This window comes from Physella acuta, unplaced genomic scaffold (genome assembly GCF_028476545.2).
Source record: "Physella acuta isolate Inbredline_101_S28 unplaced genomic scaffold, ASM2847654v3 ptg001528l, whole genome shotgun sequence".
Lineage (NCBI taxonomy): Eukaryota > Metazoa > Mollusca > Gastropoda > Physidae > Physella > Physella acuta.
In genome coordinates, this window is record NW_026733043.1 from 454,269 (window position 1) to 473,491 (window position 19,223).

General features: G+C 32.4%; 1 protein-coding gene across 1 annotated transcript; it reads right to left on the bottom strand.

Annotated features, from left to right (window-relative positions):
• Positions 1–4,219: 4,219 nt before the first annotated feature.
• LOC131928648 (uncharacterized) lies at positions 4,220–4,804 on the bottom strand. The gene has a single exon (XM_059284724.1). The coding sequence runs from the start codon at positions 4,802–4,804 to the stop codon at positions 4,220–4,222; it is 585 nt and encodes a 194-aa protein (XP_059140707.1).
• Between the last annotated feature and the right edge of the window lie 14,419 nt (positions 4,805–19,223).

Sequence of the window (19,223 nt, forward strand, 5' to 3'; positions counted from 1 at the left end):
AACATAAAAAAGAAATGACAAGATGGAGTTTATTATTTAATTTCGTCGTTTAAGTGAAAATATTTAAATTTATTTACTTTTTTTACTTTCTCGTCTACGAAGTATAGAGAAAGTATTGTAATCGAGCAAAAAGAAAACTCGAGATTTTTTTCAAATCTCGACGTTGTACACCTCCCTGAGTCGGAAAAACATAGTTTTGCAATCTTGTCCGTATGTCTGTGCGTATGTGTATGTGTGTCTGTGAACACGATAACTTGAGTACCGGTACGGCTAGCTTGATGAAACTTCATATACAAAAATTATATCAAATTTGTAGTTCTGTATCAACTTTGCAGCTATTCCGATAACCGGAAGTGGAACTTATTCGACTTTTATTTTTTAAAAGCCTATAACTTGAGTACTGTTTCAGACCGATACATGAAATTTCACATGTAAGTTAAAGATATAATTCTCTGTCTTCTGCCAAAATTTGAGTACTATTCATTGACCGACAGTTGTAATTTACGCTATTTTCCGATTTCTCAAAACAACGCATGTGAATTTATAAAGTACTAATAATATTACGCACACAGATTTTTTGGCGTTCACTTGGTGCGCAATTCCTTATTCTACGAGTTTCTATTCTATTTTAAAAGTTTAAGTAAATAAAACTGGATTAATAAAAGCTTGTAAAAATCACGCTTATATCCCAAGTTGCCATTCCCCGTAGTTTTATATAAGAATATTCGAGAAAGTTTAGATGAGAGCACTCCCTATTTATTTAATTAGCTACTGCTTTTTGTGTTCTTTAAACATTTATTTTTTAACATAATCATGAGGTATGTGTTAGATCACTTTATTGCTCACACACCTCTTTACTGGTAATTGCAAAAACAATATTCACCGAGTTTTACCTGTTTCAAAAACTATGCTTCTGATTGTAAAAACAAAACAACTATAGTTTTTCTTTATTTGAAGTTTGATTTAATCATCATTTGGAGGCAGTTTTACTCCTATCCATATTGGTTTTTATTGTTTTAGCACAATTTACCCGATAGATTTAAATATATGTTCGTTAAGTACATCTGTACGTGCTAATGTGCTGATCATCTTGACTCATACTAAAAAATCTTAAAGTTGTTTGAGGATGTGTTTATTTGTGTGCACATTTAATCAGCTTCCTCCCCACCCCCTCCCCATATAGATGCACAGAGCTTTCAACCTAATCCATCTAAAAAGATGTGCATCTATACAAGATGCCTTTGGAAAATAAAGATCAGCTGACAGGCAAGGCATCGGCAGTTTCCCTTCCTGCTAGTATTGACATATAAAAAATAAGCAAAATTGTATTCTACTGGGCACACTAGGTAAACAATTACGCTACATTTCTATAATGATCAAAAAACCCAAAAAAACAATCTATCTATATACTACTAAAAGTCAAGTTTGTTTACATGTTTGAATATTTATTTGTTTGTTTGTTTGTTTGGCTGATTGACTATTGTGATATGTTCGACTCTATCTGGAGAGCTGTAAAATAGTATGTAGGTAGAGAATAATTTTTTAATGCAGACAGACTGTTAATCACAAATTTATTTAAAGACGTTAATTAATTTATTGATTTATTCATACGTAAAGTAACCCATTTTTTTTTTAAATGTTAAAACATTGACTAAACTTTGTGGGAATAGTGACGTCACAGGTTTTTGTTTACTCTTTAGTACAATAAAATGGCGGCGTCTATCGAAGAAAATTGTGTTCCCATTCAAAAGTTTAACGCGTTCTAAAGCTAATTTTCTGTCGGTCATAACTTTAACAATACGTCCGTTTGCTGTATTTATTACGTTCCAACACGTATATCAATTTTCAACTGTCTTTTTCATTTAGTTTTACGATAAATTTCTCTAGATCTAAAATCTGTCCGAGAAAGTTATTTATAGATCTAGATCTAGAATCTAGAATCTAGATCTAGGACAATCTAGGTCAAATCAAAGATTTATTAGTTATAAATACAATAAAAAAAACGAGACTTAAGCAAACCAGTCGTAGATTTAGAATATAGATAATTCTATCTAGATTTAGATAATAATGAGTTTCTATATACTAAACTATTTTAGACCTTTATTATTTTGTATAAATCTTTGTTTGGAATATGGTAATTATGAAATGCTCGCTCCCGGGCCTATTGGTGTAGCTTAAGATTCATACGCGGCTTAGATGCCGGTAATGTTGCTAAATTATAAACGTAAATTCTAAATATAGCTCAGTCGTAGATCTAAAATATAGATAATTTTCTTTCTAGATTTAGATAATAATGATTTTCTATATACTAAACTATTTTAGACCTTTATTATTTTATATAAATCTTTGTTTGGAATATGGTAATTTTGAAATGCTCGCTCCGGGCCTAATGATTATATCTAGATAAGTGACACTGCAGTAGCGTAGCGAGGAGGGGGGGGGCGGGAGGGGAGAGGAGGCGTGGGGAGGCGTGGGGGGAGGCGGAGGGAGGTGGAGGGGGGAAGGGTGGGCGGGGGGGGACATATGTTGGGGTGCCTCTGAGTGACAGACGTGATGTTTTTTGATGGATGACCCCCGAAACCCACAGTTATCCAACGGATGACGGGTATTCTAGTATAGTATAAAAGTATGGATGACTAAATTGAGCCTACAACTCAAGCAAAGACTACATTTGTGAATCACGATCGACCTGTATGTGGTTAACAATTTTTATCAAGAAGGAATAAGAAAAACAGCAGATGTACAGGCACAAAACTGGACAGACCTTGTGACAAAAAAAAAACGCGCCTCGTACATGCCTGGCGCTGAGCTAGGCGACGATACGTAAGCGAAAAATGTATACTATAGATCTACTTGCGATTGGTTATTAAAAATGAGATATTTAGTGTACATAACATGACAGTATTTAAACTTATGTGCTTGCTCTTTTTGTTGTTGTTTGCGTGTGTGTGTGTGTCTGCGTGTGTGTGTATGTGTGTGTGTGTGTATGTGTGTGTGTGTGTCAGACCTTGATTTAAATGTTGTTCAATTATCCTCCGAAAAAGGTGCCATTATCCTTAAATTGGTCGTCGAGGGAGCCGCCGCTCCCCCTGCTCCTCCTCTGCATACGCTACTGCCCCAGCCCCCTTGATTAGACATTATGATTTTTACCTAATCATGACTATCTGAGAATACAACTATTTATCCTATCCTCCTGACAAAGGAGGTCACTTTAAAATTTAAGGTATCTATACATGAAATTTCGCTTACATCATGTAACCTAAAATCGTTTGAAAGTTGAAAGAAATATGTGCATGAAATATAATACTTAAATGTGAAATTCCGTTCACCTAACTTAAAAGGTAATGTTACCGTCTTTTAAGAAAAAGGAAGTAAAGAAAGCACCACTTTCGATTACCAAATTCGCTCAAATTTGAAACTGAAACGGTACTCAATTCAGCGTGTTTAGAGACAAACAGACACTGAACACGCACGAAGAAAAAAGACAAACACAATACTAAAACTTTCCGACTGAGGGAGGTGTAAAACTTCAACATTTGAGCTAAATTATAGTACAGTATATTTAAGAGTGTTTTTAAATAGTACTGCGAGGGGGGGGTCAAAAAGTCAGATTTTATATTTTTTACTCCCTTGATAAACATCTGTTACGTACATCGTTAGTTATGAAAACTCTTTCTTACACAATCATTTGGTTGAAAGAAAGAGTACAAAGGATACGTGGAAATGTGAAGTAACATAGTGTTGTTTCACGTTGGTTATGTTAAAAAGTTACAATAACCGTGTTGCGTTTCAAACAATTGATTTCTTGTATTGCCTTGACGACCCGTGAATGAGTGTCTTGTAAGTCTCGGCAAACTTCGAGCTCATCGTGATGTAGATAAAGAAGTTGACGCAGGAGTTCACCTGATACGTCACAGGTATAAGATATATGACCAAGAAATTAAAGTTCCATGAGAGATCATTGACGTAGTACGACATGTAGGTATGGAGAACATGCTCTGGTACCAACACCATGAAGCTGACGAGACAAACAACCAGCAACATCTTCACGACTTTTAGTTCCTTCACCTGCTTTGATGATCTGCCCGACAACCCTTTCCTTTTTAGCTGCGTAAGTTGAAAGATAATCAACGTGGAACAAATAAACACTATAATAATTGGTATCGTAGTTGTGGTGTTGTTAACAAAGTAATCCACGTAGTCCAGTATGATGTTCCTATTATTTAGAAAAAAAATCTGTAAACGTCAATCCAGCAATAGATTTGTTTAAGCTTGGAACAAACTCCCATCTGTAAGTTAAACGGTAGTAGTACGGACAAACAGGGACAGATCCAAACAGGTATAAACCTAGCAGCATCCACTTGGCTCTGTAGGGTGTGAATATACGAGATACGTGAAAGGGAAATAACACGGCGATGGCTCTTTCAATTCCTATAGCTGTGACATTGAAAATAGCGATGACGAAGCTCACAGCGTTAGGCATAAGAAGTACTACCTGTACAAAAGTGTAGTAAGTGTTCGCAAAATCGGGATCAATAAGTGTAATCAGACTAGATAAGCGTAAGAAAATCGACGTGAAAGAATAAAAGAGATCCAGTGAAGACAGAGACAGCAACATTATGTTGGTGGTTTCCTTCAGGTTGTGTCGTGACAAGACCAGCAGGTTTAAAATGTTGACCACAACTCCAAGGACACCCAAAGATAAGCCTAATCCAACGTTGAGAAATATTTCAAGAACCCAAAAATCGTAGTCACTGAAGTTTAACCAAGTATGTAGTAAATGGTGTGCACTGTTGTTCGCCATGTTTAAAAATACTTGATGAAAGCCAAATTATCTATTGAAAAAAATAATATCACACATTAAACAATTTTTTTTAAAATATGAGCTATAAAAGCAATGTTAGCAATGAACAAAGTGTCTTATTATTTATTACTCGTACCAAAATTGCAACTTTTTTTGTAATGCTTTTTGCATAATATTTTAATATAGACCGGTATTAATTAAGGTTTTTATTTTGTACGGAAAGGGTGGTCATGCTTATTAAGAAACATAAACGCAAACAATAATGATAAATAATGAAAAAAATAAACGCGAACATAAAAACAATCGCAAAAATAAGCGCAAACAGAAATGAAAATATATAGGGTATTTAGGAACAGTTACTAAACTATTATTAATTAATGATAATAATTGTTAAACGGCACTTGAAGTGAAGTTATTGGTGTAAGGGGATGTAATTTGCATAATTTTTAGACTAATTCAAAATTATTTTAATTTTTGTTCACTGCACTTCACGTCAATCAAAAAGATACGTTGTAAACTTAAAATTTATTTCAAAATTAAAACTATTGAGTTTTATAGACATCAACCTCGGTTTAAATACGGAAATTAAAACCGTAAGAATGTTGCACAAAGGAGATCAGATCGATTTTTTAACGAAATAAATGTTACCCTCAAACAGGCATATATATATATATATATATATATCTATATATATATCTATATATATATCTATATCTATATATATATCTATATATATATATATATATATATATATATATATATCTATATATATATCTATATATATATATATATATATATATATATATATATATATATATATATATATATATAGTATATATATTTATATATATATATATATATATATATATATATATATATATATATATATATATATATATATATATATATAAACAAGAGTCCATTTTATCTCTCTAGTGTAGATTGTTAACAGCGAAATTTAAAACGCGGAATTATATACAAATAATATATATATATATATATATATATATATATATATATATATATATATATATATATATATATATATATATATATATATATAATATGTACTTGTAACGCTGTAAGGGCATAAAATCTGTTCACATGTTATGATCATTATACATTTAATTTTTGTTTTTATTAACTTATTTTTTTATTGCACACCTTTTTCTTAACATGTTTTTCTTAATCTAAAATTTAACTAAGGCATCAAGAAAGCAACGTCATGAAATAATGCACCACACTTGGGTTAATATTTGCAGAAATGCATCAGTTGAATTACATTTCTTTTTTTTTCTATGAAATTTTTACGAACTAGTTTTGAAAACATTCCGTATTACAAGATAGCGTCGGTAACGTCGTTGAATACTTTAAATCAGGGGTCTCCAAACTTTTCAGTCCGAGGGCCGCATTAACTATCAAATTTCAGTTCGGGGGCCAGTTACTTCCACACATGTCTTTGATTTTTCTGGGCAAAGCTGCTTAACCATCACCAACAAACGTTTTGTCCGTGGACAAAAAGATCTCCGCGGGCCGGATGAGAGGACCTCGCGGGCCGCATCCGGCCCGCGGGCCGTAGTTTGGAGACCCCTGCTTTAAATAATTAAACGGTTTTGGTCATGATTTAACGTATATACCTTTTTTATTATTATTTAGAGAGGAACTTCGTGTTTGATATATTGTAACAGATAGTTGTCTGTCACTTCGATATGAATGTTTGCTCTAACATTTCACAGAATAAAGAAAAAAACCAGACATAATAAATGACGAGTCAACTCTGCAGGAGTTAAAATTTCGCTGGAGAATGTTCTAGTATACACATGTAGGATCTTTATACATTACAAAGCTTTTTCCATATTTGCTATATACGCGGATGATACATTGAAAAATGATTTACAAATAAATAAACGAAGCTCAAGTATAAGGTAAAAAAATATTAACACAAACAACAAATTAAAGTTTTATTTCTTATTAGCTTACGACCCTTTATCATACGAACGGAAATTCTTCCACGTGGCATTTGCCTCGGGATAAATGTATTGATTTATTCCCAAGCTAAATTGGTGTGTGTTCTTCGTTAAATTAGTCAAATTTTGTTCGATGTCAATTTTCTGTGCAAACGTGTTTTCTATCCAAGCTTCTTGGTTATCGGAAAACACTTTTCTTGCTTTCCGGTAATTGTAATTCGAACCCGGATTACAGTTTATTCGTATTGAATTTAGCGTTTAGAATCTTTATCGGGTACGACGAAAAATTGTTTTATCCATACACATTTATTACCTGTGGCAAAGTGTTCAGGTAAATTTAAAATTATACTGGATGACGCAAATGCAAAACAAAATAATTTTCGAATCGAAAACTTATAATATAGCTTGACATTGCTTTTAACAGAGATAAAATATTGTTAAATTATTAAAAAATTTTAAAGCCATATTTTTAAAAATATTTTAAGGTCAGAGTCAGAGGCAAATGAGTCACACGCGTACTTCAATCACAGTTGTAGTATAACAATATTCGCAACGAATACACACAAAATGCTTCCAAGTGAGTAAAAATTTATCTCCGAATCAAATGTAAAACTTCCTCAGTGGGGATGTACGTGATGTCCACCCACTGCGGTGTAGTTTAAGAGGCTGATCGCTGTGGAAAGACACAAGTCAAAGCTGTAAGGGATAATATCAAAATGCAAGAGACACAAAATTTCTAAGCGAAGCTGTGTTTACAACGCACCGTCGCAAATAGGTTCAGCACTAAGAGGTACAATGTTTTTTGTGAAACTCTAGACTATTAGACTCTACTTATATTTTTACGGTGCTGTTTACAATGACCGACAAGTACAGGATGATATCCAATGTTTGTTGAAAATAACACATAAAATATGATCCAATATCAGTCACTACAATATTTAAATTTCTTGCTATATGACTATAAGTACAATGTATTAAAAATAACTAGATCTATAAAATAATATCTAAATAATCTTCGTACAAACAACTTTAGGTATATTTTGATAATTCATATGTGAGTTAACATTTTTAAACCTTTTTTATTGTTGCCTTTATACAATTTCGCTGTCTAGGAAAGATTTAGCAAAGAAAATAATACATTAATGTGTAAAAAATGCCTCTTACTGTTGTTGGTATTTTGGGAAATATTTTTAACATCGCGATGATATCAAGATACAGAAAAAACAATACATCAGACGTCATACTGACGTCACTGTCTGTCTGCAACTTGTTTTATTACGTCACAACCCTCGCCATGAGGATGGTGAACTTTCAGCTCCTGACGTCTGCCACTGACCACGAGTTCCCGTACGGGCTGTACCTGGTGTCCAACGACGTTGGTGTTGTAATCAACGTGTGTCATCTATCAACACTAGCCATCCTGCAGGCTACCACTGTCTTGTACCCTGCTACTAGACACTTGCTCAACACTAACATGACCAAACTGGTGCTGGTTACTCTAAACATTTGCATTATTTTGACTGTCACGTATTGCTTTTTAAAACAATACTTTACATGGGGTTTAATATCAGATGCTAAGCAATCAAAACAAAGACTTATTTATTACATATTGGATTTTTCTTTAAAAAATAACAATTTTAATTCCATAAAAATTGTTACCATGCTTATTCCAGTAGTGATATTCTTGATCATTTTCGTTATAGTATTTAAAATTTTGCTAAGCAGGAGAAATAGGAAGTGCACAACCTCTAAACACATAGGAAATGTTAAAGTTTTTAGGTGGTTTGTTGAAATGTGTTTGATTAGTTTTATTATCTTATTTATTTCACATAATATTAACTCGTACTACATGAACATTGAGAACTTTCATGCTTTTGTTGTACTTTTATCTATTGAATCTCTTTTTCAAATTTTATTTCAGCTAAATATTTGTTTAAATATTCATCCAATGTCACCATTCTTCTTTTAAGAATTTTAAAATTTAGCCTAGCACAGTGTGGCTCCGAAGAAGCCTCAATGAAAATTAAATTCTACAGATTTTATTTTCATTTACGTTTTATGATCCACGACTTTTAATTCTTGCAAACTTTTTATGTATTTATATTTTGACTAAAGATTCGAATACAAATATAACAACCTTAACGAAAAACTTTTAAATGCACTATAAGTTAGAAAATATAACTAATTTAGTGTGCATGCAAGCAAGGCAGTATTAGTGGTGATTTCCAAGCTATGGCTTTTCTCGGTACCTCGCAGAAATGGTATAGGACATTAGTTTCTTGTGAATGTATGTTTATAAAAGCCGTAAGTGGAGCAGCAGGCAAAGAGGTTAGGAAATGTGAAGTTAGAACATGTCGAGCAAGAGTTCACTCAATAGATTATCACAAAGTTTTGGAGAGGTGTGATTGTCACATCCCTTTTGTATGACTGGGTTCATGGCACAAACTAAAGGCAAATACAAACCACATTATTGGTGATTTTACAGTCTTTTATTAATATCAGATAATATAGCAGCAGTGGCGGAACTAGAAAAAAATGGCCACCCCGCAAAAAAGAATTTTAGCCCCCCCCATATATATATATATATATATATATATATATATATATATATATTTACACACACAAACACAAAATATGAACAGCATAGGATACTCATTGCTGGCCTGTTCGGATTTTGAAAAAAAAGTGTTTTCTTTTTCAATTAAAATTAAAACAAATTACTACATCATGTCATGTGTGTAAGTGCATCAGTGTGTTTTGAGAAATCAGTTTCATTTTATCTGCTATAGGTTCACATAACATCTATCTGGCCAAAAGAATATAAAACATGAAATCTTTGTAGAAGTAATGGTGTTTCGTGTTATGATTATTTTTATGTTTTTGTGTATTTATATTATTAATTTTAAATACATTTCCTTTTTATACAAAATCAGTCTTTAGTAAGTACTTTATGAAAAATTATTTAGTAAGAGAAGTAATTGCTTTTTAATATGTTTAGTACAAATCTATTAAAAGGAGCTTATGAGCACCCAAATTTGACTATTTAAAAAAGGGAAATAAGTCATGGAAGTGGTTTGAACGTTTGCTTACCTTTGTTAAGTTTAATTGTAGAAGAGAGAGGACTTGGCTTTCACAGCGGTTCAAAATGAAAGGGAAAAAGAATATACAAGAGCGTGGGGATGGTGTCTATAGAATAAAGATAGTCAAACCGCAGCTATGGTAATCGTTTTACAAAACAAACATCAAGTCAAAAATTGCTAGAAATTTTTTTTTAACTATAATAAAAACTATTAGGGTCTGCCGTGGGCCCCTAAATGGCGTGGGCCCCCCCGCATTGCGGGGTCTGGCGGCACTGTAGTTCCGCCCCTGTATAGCAGCTACACTACTAGAACCACGACTTCAGTTTTGTCATCTCCTCGCGCTCTATCTGCCTCTCTCTGCTTCCTTTCCTTAGCGCATGCGCACACCCATCCTATATTTTATATTCATATCGCCTTTTTAAGATACACACTCGAAACATACATTGATCTACATTTAACTGTTACAGTGATCATAACCATGTACCGGCCAGCGAAGGAACGTGCGCGTCATGTTTGTGTTGATGATGCAATAAAAACAAGGGTTTTAAGTTACGAACCTGAAGACCCGATCACATTTTTAAAACATAGTTCGCGTGTTCTGAACATTAATGTTGTTTAACTACCTTTTTTTTTAAATTCATTACCATTTATTATACCTTTCAAATTAAAGGAGTCATTTTAATTTTAACTTTTTCGAATCAAATGCTGTTACAAAGATTACATTTAATAAATCGTTTTGCGAAGTTTAACTAATTCATTTTATTCACAATTATTATGTGTAAACAAGTAAACAAAACCATATGACAGCCAATTAAAAAAATGTTAAAATCAACTAAAATCATCGAATGTGCTATTACAATAATTTAGCTGTGAGATTTTTGTCTGAGATATTTTGTCTGAGATCAATTGTCCATGGTATCATTTGTCCTGATATATTTTGTCCTGGTATCTTTTGTCCGTGAGATCATTCGTCTGAGATATTTTGTCTGAGATCATGTGTCATGGAACCTTCTTATAAGTCATTATTTCCAGATAACCTAGCGATTAATGTCTTCCTTTTTTTCTGCCACTATTTCTATTTTACCGAACTGTATCCTTATTTTTTTAGACCTATAAATGTGGAAACATGTATTTCTAAATATAATATGTAAAAGCACACTATACATATCTTAGTCTTATGTATGACTTAATATTTATGAGTAAAGTGGAAATATTATTTGTCTATAAACCAAGGGCAACACGTGTGACTGCATTTACAATATGTCAATTTTATAGTTGTAAATAAAGAGCAATCAATTCAATAAGCTTACAAATATTGTATATATCACGTAAAGTGTCTTATAACAAGGTAGAAATAGAAATTAGATATATATATATATATATATATATATATATATATATATATATATATATATATATTCTTTATATATTGTTTCATATTATTTTTAATTCAATTTTTAATTAAATTTTTAATTTAATGGGTGTAAAAAGCAAATACAAAATATATGCCGAAATGCTGCATATTCAATAATTGAATTAGTAACTTGTATATTTTTATTTTTATTTATGCAATTGTGAACACATGCCGTGCATTAGAGATTTAAAGGTCTTTGCAAACTTGGAGCTCATCGTGATGTAGATAAAGAAGTTGGCGCACGAGTTGATCTGATACATTAAAGGGATTACATAAAGAACAATGTTCCAAAAGTTCCAGGACAGCTCATCTTGATTATACAACAGGTAATTGTGGATGACGTACTCCGGCACCAACACCATGAAGCTGACGAGACAAACAACCAACAACATCTTCACGACTTTTATTTCCTTTTTCTGTTTGGATGTTTTGTTTGACATTTCGTTTCTTTTCATTTGGGTTAGCTTGTAAATGATTAAAAAAGCACAAATGAAAATTACAACTATAGGTACTGCTGTGGTGGTGTTGTTTACAAAATAATTCACGTACTGTAATATAATGGGCTCGTTATTCAAATAAAACTCTGTTGGTAATAAAATTGCGATAGTCCTGTTAACAGATGGGAAAAATATCCACTTATAAGTCAAGCGGTAGTAGTAAGGCCAAATAGGTACAGACCCGAATAGGTATAAAGCAAACAGCATCCATTTGACTCTGTAGGGTGTGAATGTACGAGAAACGTGAAAGGGAAATAACACGGCGATGGCTCTTTCAATTCCTATAGCTGTGACGTGGAAAATTGTGATGACAAAACACACAGCGTTGGGCATTGTTAGACTTAGCTGTGTTAATACGTCGTACGAATAAGATAAATAAAAATCTACTAATCTCAAAACAGCGAATAAACGTAAAAATATAGAGGTGAAGGAATAAAACAAATCCAGGGCAGATAGAGAAAGCAATATTATGTTGGTTGTTTCCGTCAGGTTGTGTCGTGACAAGACCAGCAGATTTAAAATGTTGACCACAACTCCAAGGACACTCAACGGTATGCCTAAAGCAACGTTGAGAAATATTTCGAGAATATTAAAATCATAGTTACTGAAATTTAGGAAAGTGTGTAGTAAATGTGGAGTCGTCTGTATCGATTTTGACGTATTGGAGCTCTCCATGACACAATAATTTTCTGCTGAAATAAAAAATTGGATTGCATGATTATTTAAATTGGTTATCAGTAAAAATACATTTTTTTAAAAGTTATATTCGCATTTTATTTACGAAACTTTGGAATTCATATATCTTTTTTTAAGCAATATGGTAAAAATTATTTTAGAAATAAACGGGAGTTATCGCCCCTAAACTTCTAGAATATTATGATACGAGTCAACTTGCGGCATGGTATACGACGCTATTTAGTTATTCATAATTTGTGAATTTCGACACTACCAATGCTGTGACTGAAAATCAGTGGCTCGCGAAGGACGATTATCCTCACCCTTCCTTCAACCCCCCCCCCCCTTCCCTACACCGCCCCCGTGAATGAAGGCGTCCGTGAAAATGTAAATATCAAGCAGAACTTGTTACCTCCTCTTAGTTTCAAATCGATTAAAAAATAAATTATCTGCTCCTTATAGCCGTCACTAATTCGACCCGGCTTTACGATTGTAAACATTTGGCGTGAACCAAAGCTCAACAGACTGGTTTCATTGGGGTTGATAGCGAGGTAGTGGTACCTGGCGGTGGTGGTGTCGCGCATGTTCCCACCTAGATAATTATATATACGAGCCCACCCGCGACATAGCATACGCCGCTTTTTAGTTGTTTTATTTTCTACTTTTCAGTAATTCGTAATTTTGCGAATTCGACACTACCAATGCTGCGACTGAAAATATTTTGCTTTTAAACACTATCTGTAGCTCAAGAAGGACGATTATCCTCATACTCCCTCTCAACCCCCCCCCCCCCCCACACACACACACGTGAATGCAGCCGTCAGTGACAGCAGTTTACAAACCACAATGATAAGATGATGTAGAATTTGTTATTACCTCCCCTAAGTTTCAAATCGATTGGTCGTCGAAGAGAAAAATATATAAATAGATAGATAACCCTACGGGGTGGCGACTCGGAATATAGACATAATTTTGAATTAATTTTTAATTATTTAAACTTCTAAAAATAGAATAGAATCTCGTAGAAAACAGCATTGCGCACCAAATAAACAGCAACAATGTGTATAATAGTGCGGAATATTAGTACTTTATAATTCATATGCGTTTTTTTTAATCGAATATACGGCTGAAGTACACTTTCGATCAGTGTTCAAGTATCGACCCACGTGAAAAGTTTAAATAAGTTTAGGTAAAATAACTCAGTCCGGTTGAAGTGTTAGATTTTTTTTTTCACACGTTTCAGAATATAACGGCAGAAAGACAGATGAACTAAGTTAAAATAAATTTAAAATGCATTTTTGAGAAATCGGAAATAGGGTCAAGTATTAGTTCCGGTCACCGAAAATTACTTAACATTTATCTATATAAAAAAAACAGAGAATTCAATCTTCTAAAAAAACAGAGAATTAAATCTTCTACATATATGTGAAATTTACTCTATCTAACTGAAACAGTACTGGCTTTTGAAAAGCAGAAAGTAGAATAAGTTCTACCTCTGGCTATCGGAAACTGCTGAAAAGTTGATACCGAACTACAAATTTGATATAATACTTATATGAAATTTCGTCAACCAGGCAGTAACGGTACTCGAATTATCGTGTTCACAGAAAGACAGACACACATACAGACACAGACACAAATATAGACACTCAGACACGCAGACATACAAATTAAATTGCAAAACTAAGTTTGTCTGAATCAGGGAGAGGTAAAACGTTGAGATTTGTGAAAAAAATCGATTTCGATTTTTTTGCACGACTACAATATTTCTTCTATACTCTTTAGGCTATACGAGAAAGTAAAAATAGAGATATTATCAAAAACGCATGATTTTCCAATAAAATAAAGACATTGCCTAATTAAATACTTTTTCATTTTAATACCGAATGAATTTGAATAGTTATTTTACTTTCTCTCCATTTCGAAATCGGATGTTTTAGGTGCTAGGGTAAACGTAGTATTAGACGACAATGGATGCATCTCGCATGGTTTGAACCACGAAAGATTTTGTATCTGTACTTTATTTATTCTCTGTAAATCATGTTAAATATTAAATAAACTGAATTGAAACGTTTTCATACAATTTTATCTCTGTATATATTTTTGGATAAGTATCTTTTACATTTAAAAAACTATTTTACATAGATAACAATATTTAACGAAAGTCTGATTTTTATATATAGAAAGTAATATTATCTCTTAAACTATCTTTTGCTTGCTTTAATGCACAATCAAAATGCAATAACATGATATTGTTTATCATTTATTTTTTATTTTTTTTAGTTATATTTATTTACTTATTTATTAATTAATTAATTTTATTTTTTTATTTATGTATTTATTTATTTGTGTATGTGTGAGTGTAAACACGATAACTTGAGTAACGTTACAGCTAGGTTGAAGAAATTTCATATCTAAGTATTAAATCAAATTTGTAGTTCCCTATCAACTTTCCAGCGATTTCCGATAAACGGAAGTGTAACTTATTCTATTTTCAATTTTTCAAAAGCCTACAACTTGAGTACTATTGTATATAGATAAATGCAATTTCACATGTAAGTAAAAGATCTAATTCTCTGCCTTCTGTCAAATGTTGAGTAATTTCGTTGACCGAAAGAAGTAATTTACAATATTTCCGATTTTTCAAAAAACGCATGTGAATTTATAAAGTAGGTTACTAATAATATTCCGATCTATTATACACATTTTGTTTGCCGTTCACTTAATCGCAATTATTTTTTATACGAAATTCTATTTTCTACGAGATTCTATTCTATTTTAAAAAGTTGAAGAAATTAAAAATGGTTTTAAAATATTGTCTTTATCTCGAGTTGGCAGTGTCATCTAAGATTAATAAAGAAAGTTTAGGGGAGATTACTCACGGTTTATTTTATTATTATTTTATTTTAGTACTTAAATATTTGATATAAATCTTTGTTCTTTTAGCAATGGTATTGATTAAATTAGGATGTAATGAATTTAATTTAAAAAAGATTGGGCTTGATTTTACTTTCTTAAAAAGGCTAAGTAAAATTAACTAAATATTTTCTATCAAAATATGTATCTGGTGGTCTGGCAGAGTCGACATCATGTTAGACACTTTTATCAAAGTTAGGGGTCCGAAATCGAGGCAGTCACTATTTCAGTGGGGTTTTTTTTTAAATTTTTTTTTTAGTTTTATGTGATGGTGTGTGACAGTTGGGACGGTATGGGGGGGGGAGATAAAAATCATCAAAAATGAGACGTAATTTATGAATGACACAGAAGCCCAAAGTTATCCCAAGAAAAAGGGTGGTCTAGTTATCTATTAAAGTCACGATAATCGTACATAGACCCTCAAATCGGAGACAAATTTATTTATTTTTACAGTGGTAAATATATTTTAGTCAACAGTCGACAAAGCACTGTATATTTAAAATTTTATTTTAATATTTTCAATATCTCTACCAAGCAGATTTTTCTCAACAGATGCTCAGTGTAAACTAAATACAAGTAACGTACAGTTCTTCTTGGATACTGTACAATACATTTAAAACTTTTAGCTAAGAAACATTTTAGGCCTACTACTACCTTAGTATCTATTTCAACAATGGATATTCCAAAATATTTTAAGTCTATGATGCAGCAGTAGCATCTAAAACAAACAGCATTCACAATATGTTTTTAGCGATAAACTAGTATGCGATTTCATTCCAAGTCACATTAATGAATACGTCGATAATAATTTATTGATTTTAAATGTACGGCTACTAACTACCCCCACCCACCCCACCACCCCCCAACCTTTTCTGCAACAATCAACTTATCAGTTACTCGCATCCCCGCTCCCCGCCCCGCTCACCTGTAGTAATAATAAAATTATCCTCGTGTCTTCTACCCCCGGGCAGATGTATCCTGTATGCACAGTAACTATTTACTACTAAATTGGCCTTAGTTGTACACACAAATACAAAATTCACAATATTTTTTTTTTTTCTTGAATACTGGCAGTTAGTAAAATGTAGATTTGACATTGAGTGGGATGTTACATCAACAAAATGTTATTTTGTTGTCAACGTCAATTATTTACTCATGTTTACATCCTTAGGCTTACATTTGAGCTGCTTACGTGCGAATTCTCCAAGACACTAAATTGTTTTAATATTCTAGAAAGAAATTATGATTATTATTGTTTACAGCAAATAGAGAGAGAGAGAGAGAAAGCAAAAAGTTATTATATTGGTCGTTTTCATAAAAAGCATCTCGCAAAACCAATACTAATCAACAGACCAGTCATTGTTGGGATGCAATTTTAAGTTAAACACCAATGACTTTTACTGCTGTCCAGAATATTACAAATATATTTTGCTTGATGAATGTTTTGATAGAGAAATTGAGAGTTTTAAACAGACACTTCTTAAAACTGTTAACACTTAAAAACAAAACAAAAAGCGCCATTTCATAAATTTTATTTATACACATGTCAAACTAGACAGTTAATTCCAGTAAAGTGTATATTTTTTTCTATTATTTGCTATTATTCACGTCAAGTTATTTGATTTGGAAATTTAATTTTTACTTGCACTGAAACACATGTTAGTTTACACCAACCCTACTCAATTTCGGGTTTTTTTTAGTTTAAAACAGCGCAAGTACTGCTAAATTTGATGTAACTGTTTCCCTTTCTAGGGAAGAAAATGTATGAAACGACATAACATATTTTATTTCCTTTTTTAACTTATCATGTTGCGAATAATTTCTTTCAATTCTAATATTAGTTTGTTGTACCACAATAGCGAAGAATATACTTCACCTGGATTTGTTAAAACGTATCTTTCAATGAAATCGGATGCTTTATTCCTTTTGGGCTTTGAGATATCTCTAAATGTTATTGGAATTCTGGTTAATATTTTAAATATCTCCATTTTGTTACGACGCAGACGAAGCAATTCATCAAACGTCATCTTGACGTCACTGTCTGTCTGCAACTTGTTTTATTACGTCACAACCCTCGCCATGAGGATGGTGAACTTTCAGCTCCTGACGTCTGCCACTGACCACAAGTTCCCGTACGGGCTGTACCTGGTGTCCAACGACGTTGGTCTTGTAATCAACGTGTGTCATCTATCAACACTAGCCATCCTGCAGGCTACCACTGTCTTGTACCCTGCTACTAGACACTTGCTCAACACTAACACAACTAAACTGGTACTGGTTACTCTAAACATTTACATTATTTTGACAGTCACCTATCAAATGCATCAACAATACAATGGCTATTTAATTATAACCACTAACTATCCAACGTTTTTCATGTTTTTTAGCGTAAGACTGAGTTATGATAGTCAAGCTTTTGGTTCCAATTACATTTCGAGTGCTATAAAAACATTTATATTTTTTATTTCTATGTTTATATTATTAGTGATTACATTTACTTTATTTAAAACTTTGTTAAGAAGAAAAGTAAAAAATGGGTCATCTTATAAACAGGTCCAGAATATTAAGATTTTTATAACACTTTTTGTTATTTGTATAATTTGTTTTATTATTTTATTTGTGTCCCACATTTTTAGCATGTTTTATACAAATACATATTTTTTCTATAAAATAGTTATGGAAATCGAATATCTTGTTCAAATTATTTTTCAAATGAGCATTTGTTCACATATTTTGTCTAATCGTTTATAAATTAACTTTTTCTTTAAAAAAAAATAACCATGTACTACATGAGAGGCTATCACTAATATCTTGATATCCTTAATGATTATGATGTATTTCTTTGATTATATCATTTTTCGGTTGCATTATTTGCTAAGGTTTGAGAAAACAAATTATTGAATTGTATTAATATAAACCAGAGGCTTAGCGAGGGGAGGGGGGGACGGGGGGTACATATGTCCCCGGGCGCCGACCAAAGGGGGCGCCAAAATGGGTTGGAAAAAACAAATTAAAATCTCATTTTAGCTACAGTTTTTCATTATAAATATAAAAAATATATGGGGGAGGGGGTTCAAATTAAAATTTTGAGGGGGGGGGGGGGTTGGCAAATTGAAAATTGAAAGGTTGTTCCCGAGGGGGGGGGGGGCGCCAAATTAAAAGTTTTTTTCCCGGGCATCGAGAAGGGTCGCTACGCCTCTGATCTAAACATGCATATGTACATTGTTTAATTTTACTTCTTGATAAATTTAATTAAGATGTAGATAGAAAAGTAAAGTTAATGCGAATGTCAATATAATAACGTATAGGCTAGCTATTCTACTTCATTTTTATTTTATTATTATAAGTTTTCATTTCGATCACTCTTACCTATTTTACCAACCAATGCTTTATTTGAAGAAAACAAATTAGTTTGGTTTTCTTATTTTCATAGCATTTAAAATATTATTATTAAGCTTTTTATATTTATCCTTTTTTTTTACTTTTTAGTGATCAGGTTAAAGTAAAAAAAAAATTTGCCTTAAAACTCGACCAGTAGCATGGGATCTCTAAAAGTTATTTGCCCATTGCCCCTACTTAGTTCATGGTCGACGCTCAGACGCGAAATCAACCAGCCGTGACGAACAGATCACACGCGACGATCTAGCAATCGCTAGAATTTAATCTTTTTATCTCCTCTTTTATTATTTGAACGTTTTAGTTTTTAAATTAATTTTGAAAGACTAACACAATGTCTAACGAGATTTAAAAATAGATATACTTGATTTGACATTGAATAAAAAAACTATCTGGAAAGTTTTAACAAAATCGTTGAATTCGAAGAGGGTCAACATTTAGTTACATGAGTTGCCATTAATCCACAAACGAACA

What these genes read in the sequence shown, in the direction of transcription:
- LOC131928648 (XM_059284724.1), bottom strand. Translation starts at nt 4,804, where the DNA reads ATGGCGAACAACAGTGCACACCATTTACTACATACTTGGTTAAACTTC.